Source organism: Lepidochelys kempii, chromosome 3 (assembly GCF_965140285.1).
Source record: "Lepidochelys kempii isolate rLepKem1 chromosome 3, rLepKem1.hap1, whole genome shotgun sequence".
Taxonomy (NCBI): Eukaryota; Metazoa; Chordata; order Testudines; family Cheloniidae; genus Lepidochelys; species Lepidochelys kempii.
Genome location: NC_136382.1, coordinates 52,656,640 through 52,675,670, shown reverse-complemented (window position 1 = coordinate 52,675,670; position 19,031 = coordinate 52,656,640). Strand labels below are relative to the sequence as shown.

The 19,031-nt window shown below is 39.9% G+C and overlaps 1 protein-coding gene across 1 annotated transcript in view; it reads left to right on the top strand.

Annotated features, from left to right (window-relative positions):
* Positions 1–19,031, top strand: part of LOC144930392 (uncharacterized) — a 243,295-nt gene that overhangs the window by 220,473 nt on the left and 3,791 nt on the right. The window contains exon 6 of the mRNA XM_078851961.1: positions 18,139–18,261. Within this exon, the coding sequence (XP_078708087.1) occupies positions 18,139–18,261 (123 nt within the window). The remainder of the gene's footprint in view (positions 1–18,138; positions 18,262–19,031) is intronic.

Genomic DNA, 19,031 nt, shown 5'->3' with positions numbered 1-19,031 from the left:
TTTTTAATTTAAGCACTATATTTGGGGGGGGGGGGTGGATTATAATGTTACAGTCCTCTGCTTCAGTCTTTAAAATATATATAAAAAGGGGAGTTCAATATTAAACCAGTCATTTTGATCACAGACTGAGTTTGAGAATCTGTGTGTTTGCCTCCTGTATCTCTTGCGAGTTTTTTTTAACTGTAGCAATAAGCCTATAATAACATTAAAATGTTTTTTGAAATTTACTCCACAAAGCATAACTTGTATCTATTCATTCATAAGATGATGCATGCTTTTACCTTTACATGTAAACACTCAATATCATTTGACATATAAAATAAACTGATTAGTTCTCCAGTGGGCAGGTATCATCCTTTAGACATAATTAGGATATTATGGCAGGCTTTGTACCTCGTTGACCCCTTAAGTCAGGGTGGTGGAGGTAACCCCACCTCTCTATGCCTACATCCATTTTCTAACCCCCCCGGTAGTCAGCACAGTGTAGCCCAATGGCCAGGGTCAGTCTATTGTCTCTTCCCAAGTGGGGTAATGCAGTCTAGCTGCCAGAGTTCATTCAATGTGCCTCTAAGGCAATGTGGCCCAATGGCCAGAGTCTGCCTAATTCTCCTCCTCTACTGGGATAGCATGGCCTAATAGCCAGAGTCAATAGAGCCACCTTTGAAGGCAAAACAGAGGGCCTAGTGACTGGGGGCCATAACAAGGGGGTGGCAGCTCTTGGTAGGGGGGCCCAGGCCCACCCAACTCCACCAGGCCCCAACCCAGGACCCTGACCGAGCAGCCCACTAAGAGATCAGCGAGGAATCCTACCAAAACACACTGACCTCATAAGGGTGGAAGGTACCACACTCTCACCCTCACCAGGTCACTTCCTACTGGCTCTCCTGCAGCAGTAGTCCATATGGTATCAGGGTCTCCAGGCTCCTTAGCACCAGATACTTCCTGGGGTTCTGGTAGCGGCAGGCCTCTGGTCCAGGTTTCTGGCTCTTCAGCTCTCATAGGTAAGGGATGTAACGGCTCCTAGGCTGGAGCCCCTGCCAAGTGTCCTTCCTCCTCAGCAGTCAGCCCTGACTGAACAGCTCTGCAGGCTTATACCTGACTTCCAGGTGGAGCATGCCCAGCAGAGCCTCAGGGGTGGGGCTTCCTCTGCTAGGAGGGAAGGATTAACCCCCTCCATATCAGTGCGGGGCTGATCCACCCCGTCACAAATACATTAGAAATAAATTGGATATAACATTTCACAAACCATACTTTCTGCTTGAATATGCTCTTTACATACTTAAAGTGAGATGTAATTGTAAAATTGTAATCTGTCCTATTAAAAACTGGACATAAAACTCTGATGCTAACAAAATAGTATGAATACTACTGTAACCATGCCTTCTTGGTGTGGCACCCTGTCCCCTGTCTAGTGGCTATGAACCCTGCTAGAGATAAACGAGTCTGCTACAACTTTAGCAAAGGGTCACATGTTTTTTAGCTCATGCAGTAGAGGGCTCATATATTTAACTCCATAGGTACTAGGTTCGATTCTGCCCACTGACAACTGGGATCTGTCAGTGTTACACTACTTCACACTGATGTGTCATTGTATGAAGTTTTTTATTCTTCCATTAATAGGGATATAGTCAGTGGATCCTGACTCCAATACAGCAACAGGTGTTCCCTTACTTGATTGAAAGCAGGAATTTACACTAAGACCAATTTAAACAAAAAAAAAAGATATAGCTTGTCACATTTTTCACATACAGTAAAAGCTGTTTTATCCAGCATGTTGGGGGAATGCGGGTGGTGCTGGTAAGTGAAATATGCCAGTTAACTAAGAGGGAGAGAGTTTGGGGCTGGGGGTTGGGGCATGGGAGAAAGTGCAAAATTTGAGAGGGAGTTTGGATGCTGGAGGTGGCTTGGAGCAGGGGGTTGAAGTGTGGAAGGGGGCTCGGGGTGCCGGATTCGGGGGGCACTCATCTTTGGCTGCTCCCAGCAGGTGGCGACCTTTCCTGTTTTTGTTTTGTTTTTTACACATGTGACTTTACAATTTACACCCATGTTACAGAAGAAGCTTTCAGCTACTAGAGATGCAGTAGGAGAAAGGAAGCCAGTGGTTAAGGAAGCAGGCACTAATGCTGTCTGTGTAATCCAGGCTTGATATCAAAGCCTTACTAAGTTATTTTCTTGTTTATTGTTTGGACTTCCTCCAGTGTTTATACCTTTAGCTTTGTAGTGGCTATGAAAGATGAGTGATTCACATCACTGGAAAATAGTCTTCTAGTCACAGCAAAAGAGACAAGTATTATGTTCCTACTTTGTTTCAACAGTGTGCTTTGCCATTTATTTGTAAAGGCACCTGCATGAATTAACAGTTGTTCATTCTTAATGACAGTTCAGTCCTCCAATGTCCAGTGAGATTTTTTTTGTGAAATGGATATTTTTCTATTAGCAACTACCCTGAGATCACCATTTATTTCAAAGAGTAATCAAATAATTACAACCTTCAGTTACTGTTAGCATGGGCAGGGTTCAAAATAGTGTTGAAGAACATTGTGATGTCCCATAAAAAATTCCCAGGACCAGTAAGCATCTCTATCACATATCCTAGATTTTGGATCTATAAAGTTTTGGAATAGCCTTCCAAGGGAAGCAGTGGGGGCAACAGATCTATCTGGTTTTAAGATTAAACTCGATAAGTTTATGGAGAAGATGGTATGATGGGATAACATGGTTTTGGTAATTAAATATTCATAAATAGGCCCAATGGCCTGTGATGGGCTATTGGATGGGGTGAGATCCGAGTTACCCAGGAAAGAATTTTCTGTAGTATCTGGCTGATGAATCTTGCCCATATGCTCAGGGTTTAGCTGATCGCCATATTTGGGGTCGGGAAGGAATTTTCCTCCAGGGCAGATTGGAAGAGGCCCTGGAGGTTTTTCGCCTTCCTCTGTAGCATGGGGCACGGGTCACTTGCTGGAGGATTCTCTGCTCCTTGAAGTCTTTAAACTACGATTTGAGGACTTCAATAGCACAGATATAGGTGTGAGGGGTTTTTTTGTAGAAGTTGTGGGTGAAATTCTGTGGTCTGCGTTGTGCAGGAGGTCAGACTAGATGATCGTAATGGTCCCTTCTGACCTAAATATCTATGAATCTATGAATTACATTTCTATCTTGGACTCACTTTTTATTTGTAATATACTTTGGAAAGATTAGGTATCTCAATCTTTTTTTTTCTTTTTAAATAGTAAACAGGTGGTCTTCATTCTGTATTCTGAGGCCAGCAATCTTGAACTGATTTATCTCTCAGCATATGAAGTATTGTTGGGGCAGTAAGTGAATGCAGTGGAAACGGCTCCTCAGCCTGTTAAATATTAGCCCATTATTTTAAAGACTTGTTAAAAGCTTTATAGATATATTTCACAATTCAGCGGATTTATACTTTCCCCTAGAGGAGTTCATTCCCCCAAACACTCACAAATTGCTCATTGGCTCATTCTTACATTTGGCAGCTCTGTATTTTCCAGTTGCATGATCCATTAACTGTATAGTGCGCTGCCATATTTAAATATCTAGGATTCATCCCATGTTACCACTTAATAAAGAAGATATGAGGAAATTAGCATGTTAAGAAATAAGCAACTGATAACATTTGACCTCACCTAAAACAAAATGAAGGTCTCCTTATTCATATGGACATCAGTTTAAAAAAGTCAGATAGGGTAAATTTTATGTGTGAAAATAAATGTTAAGATGATAGAATCTTGAAACTGTGTAAAAGTGATTTGATTTCTGTTACATATCTTTCTAGCATTCTGTATGATTGAACCATAATCATTTTTGGAGATTTCAAAGTGACAGTAAATCTAACACAAAACAATATCAATTTCTTGTGAGTAAAGAGCTTTCTTCTTGATTTGGCTAACAGATTATTTTAGTGGGTTGCAAGGAGTACGTTGCTGCATAGATGGCATTTTAATAAGTGGCAAGAATGTAAGTGAACACCATAAAACTCTAGATGCAATCTTATGCAGATTGAAGAACCATAATCTGGAGTATGCAAGAGTGTTCTAGCACTTTGTGGAGTATATGGTAGAGGTGAGTGACTTCTTATCCTTTCTGATTTGGACAAAACACCCAATCTTGCCTGCATCACCAAATCCATGGTTTAATACCAACAACAACCCTATTTTAGTTAAGCCAATTAGTACAAACTAATCAATCAAAGATAGAATAAAAAGAATCTCAGAAAAAGACAAACAATGAAGAAAAGAAGAGGTAGTGTAGCAGTCTCAGTCCTCTCCACCCTAAAACGTTTGAATTTATTGATATGGTCTCTCGGAAGAAGGATGAAAGGAAGCTAAGATTCTTAGTAGAGTAAAGACTTTGACACCCTGCATACATGCTAAAGGAAAAAAAGATCTTCTGACCTATTTACAGGACATAGTTGGAATAGACGGCAAATTACCACAATAGCTCTATTCACTCCTCTATAGCAAGACCCAAAGAGTGTTAATGGGCAACTGGTGCTTTTACTCCAAAATTCTCGCTGCTGGAGTCCAACAGCAATCTATCATATCTTCCATACTCTTAAGCATCTAACTAAGGTCTCTTGGAAGTGTGGTAAGATGCCACAGACACAGCTGTATATATTCTTTCCTATAGAGATTACCACAACACATTGTAGTCTGTGTGCCCAAATGCGATAAACACCTGGATAAAGAACAGCTACCTCAGACTCAGCCTTGGCAAGACATAAATGATGTTATTTGGAAATGGGAAACACTAAAGAACTGTCTGGGTGGCTGATCTTTCTTTCCATCAAAGTGTCTCCTTCGTTGACAAAAACAATGTGAAGTTTCAGGGTCCTTTTTCTCTTAGCAATTAGTCCAGAAAACTTGTCTTATAAGTGATGAAAAATGCTTTCTTGCACACCAAGCTTGCTAGGAAATGTTACTCCTTCATCACAAATGAGGATTTGGTCTCAATGGTCCATGCATTCATCACCACCAAACTGAACTACTGTAACTCCTATATAGAATCATAGAATATCAGGGTTGGAAGGGACCCCAGAAGGTCATCTAGTCCAACCCCCTGCTCAAAGCAGGACCAATTCCCAGTTAAATCATCCCAGCCAGTGCTTTGTCAAGCCTGACCTTAAAAACCTCTAAGGAAGGAGATTCTACCACCTCCCTAGGTAACGCATTCCAGTGTTTCACCACCCTCTTAGTGAAAAAGTTTTTCCTAATATCCAATCTAAACCTCCCCCACTGCAACTTGAGACCATTAGTCCTCGTTCTGTCATCTGCTACAATTGAGAACAGTCTAGAGCCATCCTCTTTGGAACCCCCTTTCAGGTAGTTGAAAGCAGCTATCAAATCCCTCCTCATTCTTCTCTTCTGCAGGCTAAACAATCCCAGCTCCCTCAGCCTCTCCTCATAAGTCATGTGTTCCAGTCCCCTAATCATTTTTGTTGCCCTTCGCTGGACTCTCTCCAATTTATCCACATCCTTCTTGAAGTGTGGGGCCCAAAACTGGACACAGTACTCCAGATGAGGCCTCACCAATGTTGAATAGAGGGGAACGATCACGTCCCTCGATCTGCTCGCTATGCCCCTACTTATACATCCCAAAATGCCATTGGCCTTCTTGGCAACAAGGGCACACTGCTGACTCATATCCAGCTTCTCGTCCACTGTCACCCCTAGGTCCTTTTCCGCAGAACTGCTGCCTAGCCATTCGGTCCCTAGTCTGTAGCTGTGCATTGGGTTCTTCCGTCCTAAGTGCAGGACCCTGCACTTATCCTTATTGAACCTCATCAGATTTCTTTTGGCCCAATCCTCCAATTTGTCTAGGTCCTTCTGTATCCTATCCCTCCCCTCCAGCATATCTACCACTCCTCCCAGTTTAGTATCATCCGCAAATTTGCTGAGAGTGCAATCCACACCATCCTCCAGATCATTTATGAAGATATTGAACAAAACCGGTCCCAGGACCGACCCTTGGGGCACTCCACTTGATACCGGCTGCCAACTAGATATGGAGCCGTTGATCACTACCCGTTGAGCCCGACAATCTAGCCAACTTTCTACCCACCTTATAGTGCATTCATCCAGCCCGTACTTCCTTAACTTGCTGACAAGAATATCCAGGGCTGCAGATGGAAGCAATGTGGATGTCTAACTCTTGCAAAATGTGTCATCAGGATTTCTACTATGAACACTTCACCCCTGAGGTTCAGTCCCTCTGTAGCTCCCGCTCTGCTTCCTTTGCCATTTCCAGGCTTCAGTTCTGATCTTCAAGGCCAGCAATGGGTCAGGACTCAGATGTTACTACTACTATTACTACTAGATACTACTACTACTACTACAACAACAACTAGTCACCCCAATGTTGAGGATGGTATCAAAAATCACAGTTTTTACTAATGGGTGCTCACATGGCTCCATAGAGCAATTTGGGAAGAATAACATTTATCACACTGATGACAGAGCCATTTGCCTGGTTGTGTTGATTGAACTGCCTGCTGTTGTCATAGCTGGTGCTGTGCTACCAGCTGTGCAACACCGTTCTTCTCAAAGTCACGGACACCCACCCTTAAGGCATTGCACAATACAATGTGGTGAGTTGCCAGTTGCTTGAAAAATGAGTCAGAAATATTCCTCGTGTGCAGATTTTGTTAATTTTTGAAGCATTTCAACTTCCCTCCATGCTTATGTCTGCCAGAGCTTAACTGGAAATATAGAATTTGTTTTGATAGACTGGTCTCAAGCATACAAATTAGATGGCTAGTCCATCTCAAATGGGCACAAATCAAATGAGCCTCGCTACCTCACACCAGATTTTTCCAGGACTACTGTGTTGGACACTTGATTCTGGCATTTGATGCTGAGCAGTTATTGTAAGGGTTGCAAACAGAAACTGCCAAGGTTTTTAATGTGCTACTGATGATAGCCAATAGAGTACACTTCGATTTTTGGCTGTACACAGATTCTGTGTTGCTTCTAGATTTGATAAGGGCAACCATATGACCACCAATATAGCTTCACTACATCTGGAACTGGCAACTCACAAATCCAAGGATGAATCACCACGTTCTGGATAGAGCCAGAGAAAATTGTTCCGAGTTGAAGAGATTTGATGTTGGAACAAACTAATTGGAAGTGGCCAGCCTAACCTGTGGTCTGACCATTTTCAGTGGACAGCGCAAAACTCTCCTCTTATAAAGATTTCCTCCCATAACCAGATCAATGGAGTAAGTGGAGAAGAAAATAAAGTGAGTGGGGGGACACATGGCAAGCCTTCCATACCAGATCAGGAATATTATTTTATATTATATTATATTATATTATATTTATTATGTTTCCTATAGACTTCACCATGCAGTGTTCATTTATTTTGGAAGTACTTAGATAGTGTTGGGTGCTACAAAAATCCTGTAGTAGAGCCCAAGTACCAAAAATAAGGATAGGAATACGACAGGAAGGCAAGAAACATATAGGTCCATATTTGTTTTTATTGTTATTTTACTATACTAATTTGTATACCAACTCCAGTCTAATTCTAAGACTCTTCAGAAAGAGAACAAACAATGACTGGATTAATCACATAAATAGTTTCCAAGAATATTATTTTTAAATGAAGTATAATATAGTTGTCATTTACATTCTGTAGAGCTTTATATCTTCAAAGCATTTACAGTAATCTGCTAATCTTCATAACCTCCCTGTCAAGTAGTTATATATTTTCATGATTTAACAGATAGAAAAATGGAGACAGATAAAAATTAGGAGATTTGCCCAACAGCAGTCAGCAAATAAGTGACTGAGCTGGGATCAGAATTCAGAATTGCTTAATTTCATGTGTAATTAACTAGTGCACCCTGCCTCTTCCTTTAGGAATAATTTTAGACTCTCTTGTGCCTGCCCTTTTCAAGGACACACAAGAAGTTAGGAGAGTGCAAGGAATCTTTCCTCATTTCTTCAGAGGGACTAGACACAGTTGCAGTCTCTACTCAATAACTCCAGAAGCACAAACCACCTCAAAGACAGAGCAGTATGGAGGGGTCATGACTAGGTCTCTACTTCTCTTCTGCCCTGGCATACAGAGCTGGCCAAGAACCATGAAGGCATGCTCAAGGATTCTGAAGTGGTTTCTCCAGTAACACCTCAGGCACAATCCCTCCCAGATCCCCCTCTAGAGCAGTATGGCTCTAGAACACTGTGGCACAGGTACCTCTTAGTGCCAACTGGCAGAAGACTGCACAGGGTTACAGAGGTCTTCTGGGTCTCGTCTTCTAGTTCATCAAAGGGTGTCATGTAATGTCTCAACTGAAAGCCTGTCACATTAATCACCAGAATCCTTCTGAAATATATGCGTGGATGGTATGTAAGGAGGGGTGTGTGTGTGTGGGTATACTGAAAATTATGCTCTTAAGGTCTGTGAGTTGGGACGGGTCACTGAAGTTGATAAAGTTCTTACAGGCAGAAGATGCTTGTAGAATCATAGAAGTGTAGGACTGGAAGGGACCTCAATAGGTCATCAAGTTTAGGTCCTCTGCACTCAAGGCAGGACTAAGTAATATGTGCATGTCTAGCTACATGTAAATTGAGTAATGTGTAATTCACAATGAATGCCTATTTGCAGTCTGAGGAAAATGCTAATCAAGAGATAGCAATGTCTCCAAGAGAGAGTCTATACAGGTGAAACATGCAGAAGAGGTTACCCTATTTACTAGTGAAGACAATAGATGATTTGAACTATATCTGGGGCTGCAGAGGTACAGCCAGGTATCCTTCACCTAAGGAAGAAGCTGTCAGCTGGCTTGTCTTATGAATGGGGGAATCACAGCAGGTCTGAATGTTTAATGGTGGGAGAAAACCTTTGGGTAAGTTATCCTTTATGAAACAGGAGAATGTCTTGTTAAATTTAGGTTCTAGAATGTGTGTAATGATTTTAATATATATATATATATATATATATATATATATATATATATATATATATATATATATATATATATATATAATCATTTATTTCCAGGTTTCAGAGTGGTAGCCGTGTTAGTCTGTATCAGCAAAAAGAACGAGGAGTACTTGTGGCACCTTAGAGACTAACAAATTTATTTGAGCATAAGCTTTCACTTGGGTTTTAGCCCTTTGAGAGTGTTAGTTGAAAAGGGAGTTGTTGTTTTTCCAACGAAATGAGCTAAGAGCTCTTTCCCTTTATTAGATTGTCTTTAGTGATCTTGCCTAGAGAAAACAAACTTTTAGTGGGCACAAAAGAAAGAGTTTGTGAAAGTGTTTTTTCTTCAGAAAAAGGGTTTCATATGGTGACTGCAATTCTGTGTACAGAAAACACAACTCTGTAATTATGTGATTCTCTATAGCGGAAGCATTTGAAGTATAAGATATCTTTTTTCCTTCCAGGTGACTAATATATTCCTGTGATTTCTCACCCTCCCCTGCACATATTTGGGAGTTACCACTGACCAAACAGCTAAAGCCAGCTGTTTCATTTACACCTACTAGCAATACTGTTTTTTAAATCTGATTCTACCTGATTTCCAATCTTTAAGCAAAGACATAGAAATATGGTTCTTTTCCATAAAACTAATTCTATAAATCAACAATCGCGAAAAATCAAACATCACCATTAGCATTTAATGACTTTTCTGGAATTTTCTGCATGGGAGGGGAGTTGGACAATAACATCTCAAATATTTATTGCTCTTGTTGCTTTTATAAAGTATCAAAGTAGCATAGACAGACTGCTCCTTTACAGGGAAAAACTGTTTTTCGCAATGCAGCTTTCTCATCAGCTGAAATTTTTTGCCAGTTTTCAGATCCTCAACACATGTTTCATTGTTATATTGCTCTGATCTCTGATATGATGCAACATAAAAGGATATGGTGAAACAATCAAAAACAGTTTATAGTGTCTACTGTTAATTTATATATTCTGTATATAGGTATTTATTTTTTTTAATTACTGTGTATGAATTAGTGAAGGAGATATCAGCTAGAGGGAGGAAAAAAAATTACTTGTTGATTGTACAAAACTAGGCTTATGTTGTGATGCTTCCCTCTGCATCATGACCTTCTGAAAGAAACCAGAAACAGTGACATTCTTACAATCTTTCTGATAAGATTAAAATAGATAGCTGCTATTATTTCACAAGGGTTTTTTGACTGTGCAATTTCATAGGTGTTGCAAAGTTGTAGATCTTGTTCTCCTGCATCACATCATAAACTGATAAGATATGACTTGACACACTGCAAGTCAGCATACACATTCAGAATAAAAACTTATTTTGGCGTCCCCTTAGAGTGGACCCTTAGAGTTTGCATTTTCAGGGGTAAATAGCACAGATCCTCCTTGCTTCTTTCTCTTTCTTGCCCCGATCTGTTTTGCACTGAAACTGATGAAAATACTCCTGCTTTCTTCCATCAATACTGGATCAGGCCCTGTGTCCCTTCTACTGGGTTTGAAAAACTGTCAAAGGAAAACCTTTTAGAAGGATGGTTGCATTAAATCTGCTGATTGAGTACTGTTGCTTGAGGTTCAAAAAATTCCAAGGCAATTGAAACAGTCATTCATGTCAAGTTGTTAGGAAATGGCAGAGAAGACAGCAGTGTGGGTCCTTAGATCCCACTGGGTAGAAGCAAAGCACCACTGCATGGGAGGTATGAAAAAAGAAGAGAGAAAGTGACACAATGGCACAGTTACGAAGATACATTCTGGAGAACAAGAGAAGCAGAATTTATACACTTGGTCCGGGTCACAGCTTTGAAAAAGAACCATTCTGTTTTTTAATTTAATGTATTTATTATAAAATGCCATTTTTGCTTTGATCATTATCTTGCAATAAATCATCAAATGGTGGGGTGTTATAATTTGTTTAAAAATAAAAAAGAATGCTGATAATATCTAATGTTAAAAGTTGCACTATTTAATCTCTCTCATTCTTTCCCCATACCTCATCTATCTCTCTGTGCATTTCTAGGAAGTCCATAACAATAGTACCTAAATCTCATATCTAGATACTATAATTATTGTCCCATAAAAATGTACTCCATAATTTTAGGCTGTTTTCTAAATTAAACAAGTCCTGGATTTTGCCTTCTTGGAGAAATGTTGTTGGCACAACTATTGTTTATCCTGATGTCACTGAGTCACCAGGTCAATGCACTGGAAGTACTCCCTACGAAGCCAGTCAGGACTCTGGGGGATCATGCCTCCTCTCTCTGGGTACACTGTCTCCAGGGCAAGAAGCTTACACAGCTTCGACCTTCCTGGGTCTGACCTCAGAGCACTAATGCATCCCCTTCCACACCTCGTGCTTCCCGCAGAGAGTCCGCCCGGGTGGAACTCATGGGGAAGCCAGAAGGCCCTGCACACCAATGCCACAGTCAGCAGTGACTCTCAGACAGCTGGTAAAACAGAAGGTTTATTAGTCAACAGGAACACAGAGTAGGGCAGAACTTGTTAGCACAGAAATCAGTGACTTTCAGCCAAGTCCATCTTGGCGGGAGGGGAGCCCAGAGCCAGGGCTCTGGTCCTCCCCTTGAGCCCCAAGCCAGCCGACACTGGCTCGCTTCCAGCTGCCTGGCTCATGCCCTACCCATTGCTCCTCCTCCAGCCTTTGTCTCGCTTCCTGGGCCAGAGTCACCTGGTCGCATTCCTCTCCTGGGTCTCAGGCTACGAAGGGGCCTCCACAGCATCCATACAGGGAGCTCTGGAGCAGCCTCCACAAAAGGCACACACAGCATCCATGCAAAACAGCAGGACACACTTAACATAACAAGGGGAAATCCTCACTTTGTCACACCTGACTAAAGAGGTAACTGTTGCTATACTGCCACCCCCTAACCCAATCACCAATCTACTATCCTCTCTTCTTTTAAATCCCTCCTTAAAAGTTTTCTCTGCAATGTTGCCAACAAGCAGCAAGTTAATTGATTAAAAAACTAAAACTTACCAAGATGTATACATGCCCAGACTGAGTCATCATGTGAACTTTATATTATTGTCATCATTGTACTACCTACCTTATCCTTATATACTTTCAAAATATCCTTTTATTTGTCACTTTCTCATTGGATTACATCCAATCTTAGAGCAAATGGGGCAGGGTCCCCCCCCCCCTTTTATATGTCTCTCTAACACACGAGAATATTTTGTACTCTACAGAAAAATAAAGAATATTTAGGAGTTTTGACTACAAAACTAAAAAAACAGGAATTATATTTTGTTATCGTATATAGTTTGGTGTTGAAAGAAGAGAACAAGATCACAAGGATATTGACTTGACAGTTTGCAGTGAATAGTGACCAAGTTCAAATCTGTTTGGAAATAATTCTTATGTTGAGACAGCTGAATTACATTAACTTGACAGTTTGTAAGGTGTCAGACACCTTACCTAACTTACATCCAAGTTCACAGAGCACATAGCCACCTGTGCTTTGAGTATGATCCTGTGACAAGGTGGGTGCATGAATTGGAACCATGCTGCCCTTTAATTTTCCTATATGGCAGTACAGCTGAAGAAAATCAGATATGGAGCTAAATTACCTACCATCACCTGGAGAAAAAAGTTTTAGGGGTCTGAGTGAACAATTTTTTAACTTAAATTTATTTATTGACACCAAAAATATGTGAGTGCAGTAGGAATTACTATTTAACATATATAGTTGCTTAGAGCTGAGCAAAATTTGGATTTCCAACCTGGTGTTTCAGTCTGATATTTCAACATTTGTTTTCTTTCCAAATTGGGATTAAAAGTTAAGATTTGGAAATTTTTCATCAATTGGAAATTCAAAAAAGTTTTCATCCAGACTTGTCAAAACATTCTGTGTTGATCGCAAATGTTGAAACGAAACATTTCCAAAATTAAAATGTTTCCCTGCTGTTTGTTGAACTGACCTAAACTGCTTTGCATCAGTTCAGTATTAAATTTAATTTCCCCATAGTAATGCATTATCTTATGGGAGTTGTAATTCAGGAGACTTATGCTTCCATTCTCCCCTATAGGCTGATCTATAGGCTTCCTAGCCAGATTACATCTCCCTTTAATGAACCACACAGCTCAGTCAGAGGGAAATCTGCATTGCATTATGAGAAATATAATCCTCAAGGGAGCTTAGCCCATGGAGAGAGCAGTGGTTTGAACTATAAATTCCCTAAGGTAATGTGGCAAGAGTGAGAAATAAAGTCGAATGTTTTGTTGAACTTCCCCAGGGAACAAATCATTAGAATGATCTTCTTAATATCAGCTTTATTCCCACTTATTATTAATTATTATTATTTGAAATATAGTAACACCTTGGGATCCCAGCTCTGTGTGGGGTCCCATTGTGATAGGCACTGTACAAACACACTACAAAAAAGATTGCACCTTCCCCCAAAAGCTTAAAATCTAAGTAGAAAACCAGAGATAGGTGTATGTGGGAAACAAAAACTGCAAGGTAACAATGAGACAAAATAGGGTTAATATGATAACTAGTGGACACAGCACTGGGAAAAAAATGTTTTGGGGATGTGACTAACCTCTTTTAATATAATTTTTTTTTTTATTGTTGGCAGTAGAGAGTTTTATGGAGAGAGATAAAGGGAGTCAATGAGCTGGCATTATAGATCTTTACAGGAAACTCCTTTGATGCAGGAGTTTGTGGCAGGGGAAAAGGTGTAAAGGGTGTTTGTTCGAAAATGTAAGAAATGAGTGGTGAGAGCTGATGACATTGGCGGAGCATACATGGGTAATTAATGTCTTAATGGCATATCGATCATGATAGATATTTTGGGTATAGACCATGAAGGTGCCTTGGAAACAAAGGCTAGTTTTATGTTTAATGTGGTGGAAAAGGTGGAGACGGTGGTCAGAATGCAAAGAGAAAGGTAAGAAGCGTGAATGACTAAGCTGGAAAATGATCTTTGTGACAGAATTTTGAATGGGCATAAGTGGGATAAGATTATGTTTGTCAAGTCTAGAGAGGAGGAAACACACAGTTGTTCAGATGTGAGATTGTGAGGGTCTGAACAAGAGATTTATTTGATAGACAGTGAGGAAAGGATGGGTATATAGATGTGATACAGGAATAAACAGTAGGATTTAGACATGATCTGGAAGATCTCTGGAAAGGGCTGAGTCACAGATACACCCAAGTTGTGGGTCTGAGTGACAGAGAGTATGGTGGTGGTGTTCATGGTGACTGAGAATGGGAAGAGCTTGGCTGGAAAAGATTAAGAGTTTAGTTTGGTCATGTTGAACTTAAATTGACAGCTGAATATCTATGATGAGATGTCAGACTGAGATTTTAACTTGGTCAGAAAGAGATAGGTACAAAACAGAAAGGTCGACCCGTGAGTCATCAGCACAGAGATGACAGATGAGATTGTATTTGAGAATGAGATTGCCCAGAGACAAGCTAGAGGGAGAAAAGGGAAGGGTCAAGGATTGAGCTCCCACAGAAAACTACAGGGGGGATGAGAAATATTCTTCAAACAAAACATTGAAGGAGTGGTTAGAGAAGTTGGAGGAGAACCAGGAAAGGACAAATTCATGAAATCCAGGGGAGGATTAGATTTCAAAAAGACAAGTATGGTCAACTGTGTCAACGTCAGCCAGCAGATTATGATGGATGAGAATGGAGTACTGATTCTAATCTTTGGCTAGGAAGAGGTCCTTAGACACTCGTGAGAACAATTTTAATGAAGTGCAAGGGCCAGAAGCCAGACTGAAGGAATAGAGGAAATATTTGTAGTGAAGGAAATTACCCTAGTAATATTTCCACCAGAAATGCTCTGCTGTGTGAGATGAGTCATTTTCCATTATACAAGGCTATCATAATGTCACACAGACAGTACCCACTAGTGACCAGAATTATGGTACAAAATACATGCTGGGGTATTGTAGTGTATGCATATAGAAAAACTGGGTGGCTACTGCCTGTAGAATGGGCCTATTGGATGAAGTGTGAATTTCCACTACATCACAACCTCCTGCTTCATCTGGTTGCAGAAAAATCTGTGCTTTAACTGAAACCCTGGGGGAATTCTTTGTGCAACATAAAACCAAATAAAATGGACACAGACTTTCAGGCCTGATTGAGAATGTTTTTCTGTACCAAATTGGGATGTCCAGGAAGGAGAGTGCTTGAGGTAAATGGCCTCATGCTTGTCTTCCTCTTGTTATGGGAGAACATGAACCCAATGGGAGAGAAAAGTTCTTTAACTACTCTTCTGTGACAGCATGCAGTTTATTTAATATTACTTAAAAAAGGTATAAGAATATTAAGTTTACAAATTCAAGCACTCAAAAGTTAAGAAATGATATAAAGAACTTAATTTGGTCCCCTGCATTTGCATCATGCATTTTTCAAGTCTCTTTTCCAAAGCATAGATGTGCTGGAGTTCTGAATGAAGTGGTGATAAGACTTTTTTTTTAATGTAGCCAAAACAATGTATTTTCTCCTTATCTCATTCTGAGAAATGACTGAAACATTTTAGCTCAAACTTTCCAAAAAATTGTGCCTGTGGCAGATACCCAACATTGGAGATTTCAGTCTGAGTGGTCAAAGTTTGGCAAAGTTATAAGCAACTGAAAGTAGGGTCTCAGAAAGTGTCTGCCCAACTTAACTATAGGTGTTGCTAACTGTGCCACCTATAATATCCCTGGCAGCGTGTTGCTTACCCAGTCCACATATGGGCAATGTGGTTTGCTGGAAAATGATGCAACTGTGAAGGCTGATCCAAAATCTGCTAATGAATATGTAATCAGTTAATGGATATATAATCAGTCTTTTGACCACAGGTCTCTATTTCAGAATTCAGGTATATGTCCTTTGTGCTCATAAGGGATGCTATACTGTCTCCTTCACTATTCTGAAAAACTCTAGCAAAACAGTTCTGGGGGCGGGGGGAGGAATCTTAGCAGTTGCCATGATGGAGCAAGAGCAACCACCAGTTTTGGAATCCTTGACTTCTATGTTGGAGATTTAAATAAGATCAAACACCAACATCTTTCCACAGGCAGCATTGAATAACAGGGACTGGGCGATGATCTAGGATTCTACACTGAGGGGCAAATTGTAAAAACCTAAATAGGTAGCTCCTGTTAGTATTTTTGGCCTTTCTCAATGCACTCAGCAAGAGTCAGCTGGGTTGCAGAATCTTGCAGACACCTGACAGTATGCATGTGGTGCTATTGGCATTTGTGGCCTGTCTCCTGAAAGGATGCGCTTGCTCCAAAAATTTGCCCTTAAGTTCCCCTTCATTTGAGGCAGGCTGCTGCTCACACGGTTTTGGCTGGTGGTGGTGGTGATGGTCATTGTTGTTGTTTTTGTATCTACACATTGCTACAATAGTGATTTATGTGGTTTTATATAGAAGTTAACAGCTAATCAACTGCCAAGGTATCATAGACATCCCCAAATCCAAATGCACCTGAATTTTTGGGGCATTCAGGTCTGGAATCCATACTCCTTGGTTGTAAAATTATTTAATCTCTTTCAGGATTGTTTTTATTTTTTTTAGGGGAGTAGATTTAGCACTTGGGAAGAACATGGCCACCAGTTAAAGTACAAGGATTTCAGTGATGATACAGATTTGTTCTGAGGAATTCATTGGTGTTTGGATCAAGCCCCAACTTGTGGATTTATCAGAACCTTCAGTTCTATTTAGGTTTTTCTAGTCCTAATTTTGATAGTGACTATTTAACATTATTTTAAGTTTTTTATTGGTGATAGCTGTTTAGTAGCAGCGAATGAATGTACGTCTAATCCTTGTGACCCAGACAGTAGCCTTTATTGTGAAGCTCTAATACATAGCTTCAGAAGTATCTGACATCTAGGATATAAGGGACAATGTTGTTAAATTCCTGTAAGTCATTGTGTAGATGGACCATGTCAGAATGAATTGAATGAATGAAACTGTGAAGATCTCCCTGGGGAGTTTAAGTATCGCAGTTTGGTGGATAAGAATCACTTTTGCCATGAAGCATTTGGGCTTGTCAAAAAAAAAAATACCTGAAGAATTTAAATGGGACACCTCTGGAAAATAAATTATAATGTCAAGTATGTATTGATGGGTTATAGGGGGAATTATATAAGTGGCTGTTAATTGAATTTTTATTCAATCTTTATATGATGGTATATAATTTATACCATCTTTATATGATTTTAAGCATTCCTGCTGATTCTGTTTTGCTGACAAACTTTTTGCAAATATCTATCTGTGTGACTTTTGTTTTATGGTCCCAAACTCTACTCTGTTTTTTCATGTAGTGTAAATGTGGCAGTATTTTCTTTTAAGTATTTAGGTCTCAGTTTTATACTAGCTAAACAAAGATCTGTGCATTTTAAGATTTTGAGATAATAAGCTGATTTTTTAAAATCGTCATTAATACATACAGTCATCACCAATAAAATATTTGCTATTGATTAATGTTACTATGATATTCCATCCTCATATTAATTTTGTTTATGTGAATGTTAGGGAATACTAGAGACTGTTATACAAGTGAGGATTCCTAACTTGCAAAATGCTTTAGCCATTAACCCAAAAAGCACCCTATCTTCTGGGGCTGGGAGTTATTGACATAAAGTCAGCTATGTCATATTTGTACCAACTAAGGATTCTCTCAGAGCAGGATAATCTCAGTTGCATCTTTAGGACAGCTTTAAGGTTGTTTAAGGCACAAAATGCCGTTAACTTAGGCTAAGATCTGGCCCCAAATGTTTATTTTTATAGAAATTTGGCACATAATATTCAGTAAGAGTATATCTTTATAAAATCCCTTGGAAAAGCTGAGATTCCAAACACTCTTTGCTAACAAGATACTGACAGCACCTAGCATATGTGGAAGTTATGTGATTATTAAAAGTAGCCATGCTTTTGCATGCTGCTTTACATTATACACATTTGAAAAGTATCTGGGATTCATTTGCCTGAGAAGTGCTGAAAGGGCAAAGTATTTTATCGTACCATAGATAGAATTTCAAAGGATATAAGTAATGACTAGAAAGCCACATAAAACAAAATGTCAGGAACAGGTCCATATCTCATTTATGTTTGTCTTCTTCGATAAAAAATGATAATAATTTTACTTGTATTTTGCTCTAAATTTAATTTTTGTTCACTTTTTTATTTTGACAGGGTTTACTGGTCAGTTTTGTGAAGTAAACATTGATGATTGCCTGTCACAACCTTGTGGAGTACTCAGCATTTGCAAAGATAAATTGGATGGCTATCTTTGTTTCTGTGCACCTGGTTTTATAGGTAGGTTCAGCCCTGACAGTAACTGAAAACTAATCATTAATATGGAAGAAAACTGATATACAGTAGTAAATGACTTCTCCTCGAAGCCGCACATCAAAGACTTGGCTGGAGTGCATGGCTTACCATCTGTTCTTGAGCAGAGACTAAGTAGTCCGAAACCACAGAAAATAAGGTAATTCAGGACTAGTAACATACAATTTAGCCATGTGAGTCTGATTAGGTGAACATAAGAATGGCCATACTGGGTCAGACCAAAGATCCATCCAGCCCAGTATCCTGTCTACCGACAGTGGCCAATGCCAGGTGCCCCAGAGGGAGTGAACTTAACAGGTAATGATCTAGTGATCTCTCTCCTGCCATCCATCTCCACCGTCTAACAAACAGAGGCTGGGGACACCATTCCTTACCCATCCTGGCTAATAGCCATTAATGGCCTTAACCTTCGTGAATTTATCCAGTTCTCTTTTAAACCCTGTTACAGTCCTAGCCTTCACGACCTCCTCAGGCAGGGAGGTTGACTGTGCACCGAGTGAAGAAGAACTTCCTTTTATTTGTTTTAAACCTGCTACCCATTAATTTCATTTGGTGGCCCCTAGTTCTGATATTATGGGAACAAGTAAATAACTTTTCCTTATTCACTTTCTCCATACCACCCATGATTTTATATACCTCTATCATATCCCTCCTTAGTCTCCTCTTTTCCAAGCGGAAAAGTCCTAGCCTCTTTAATTTCTCTAATATGGGACCTGGTCCAGACCCCTAATCATTTC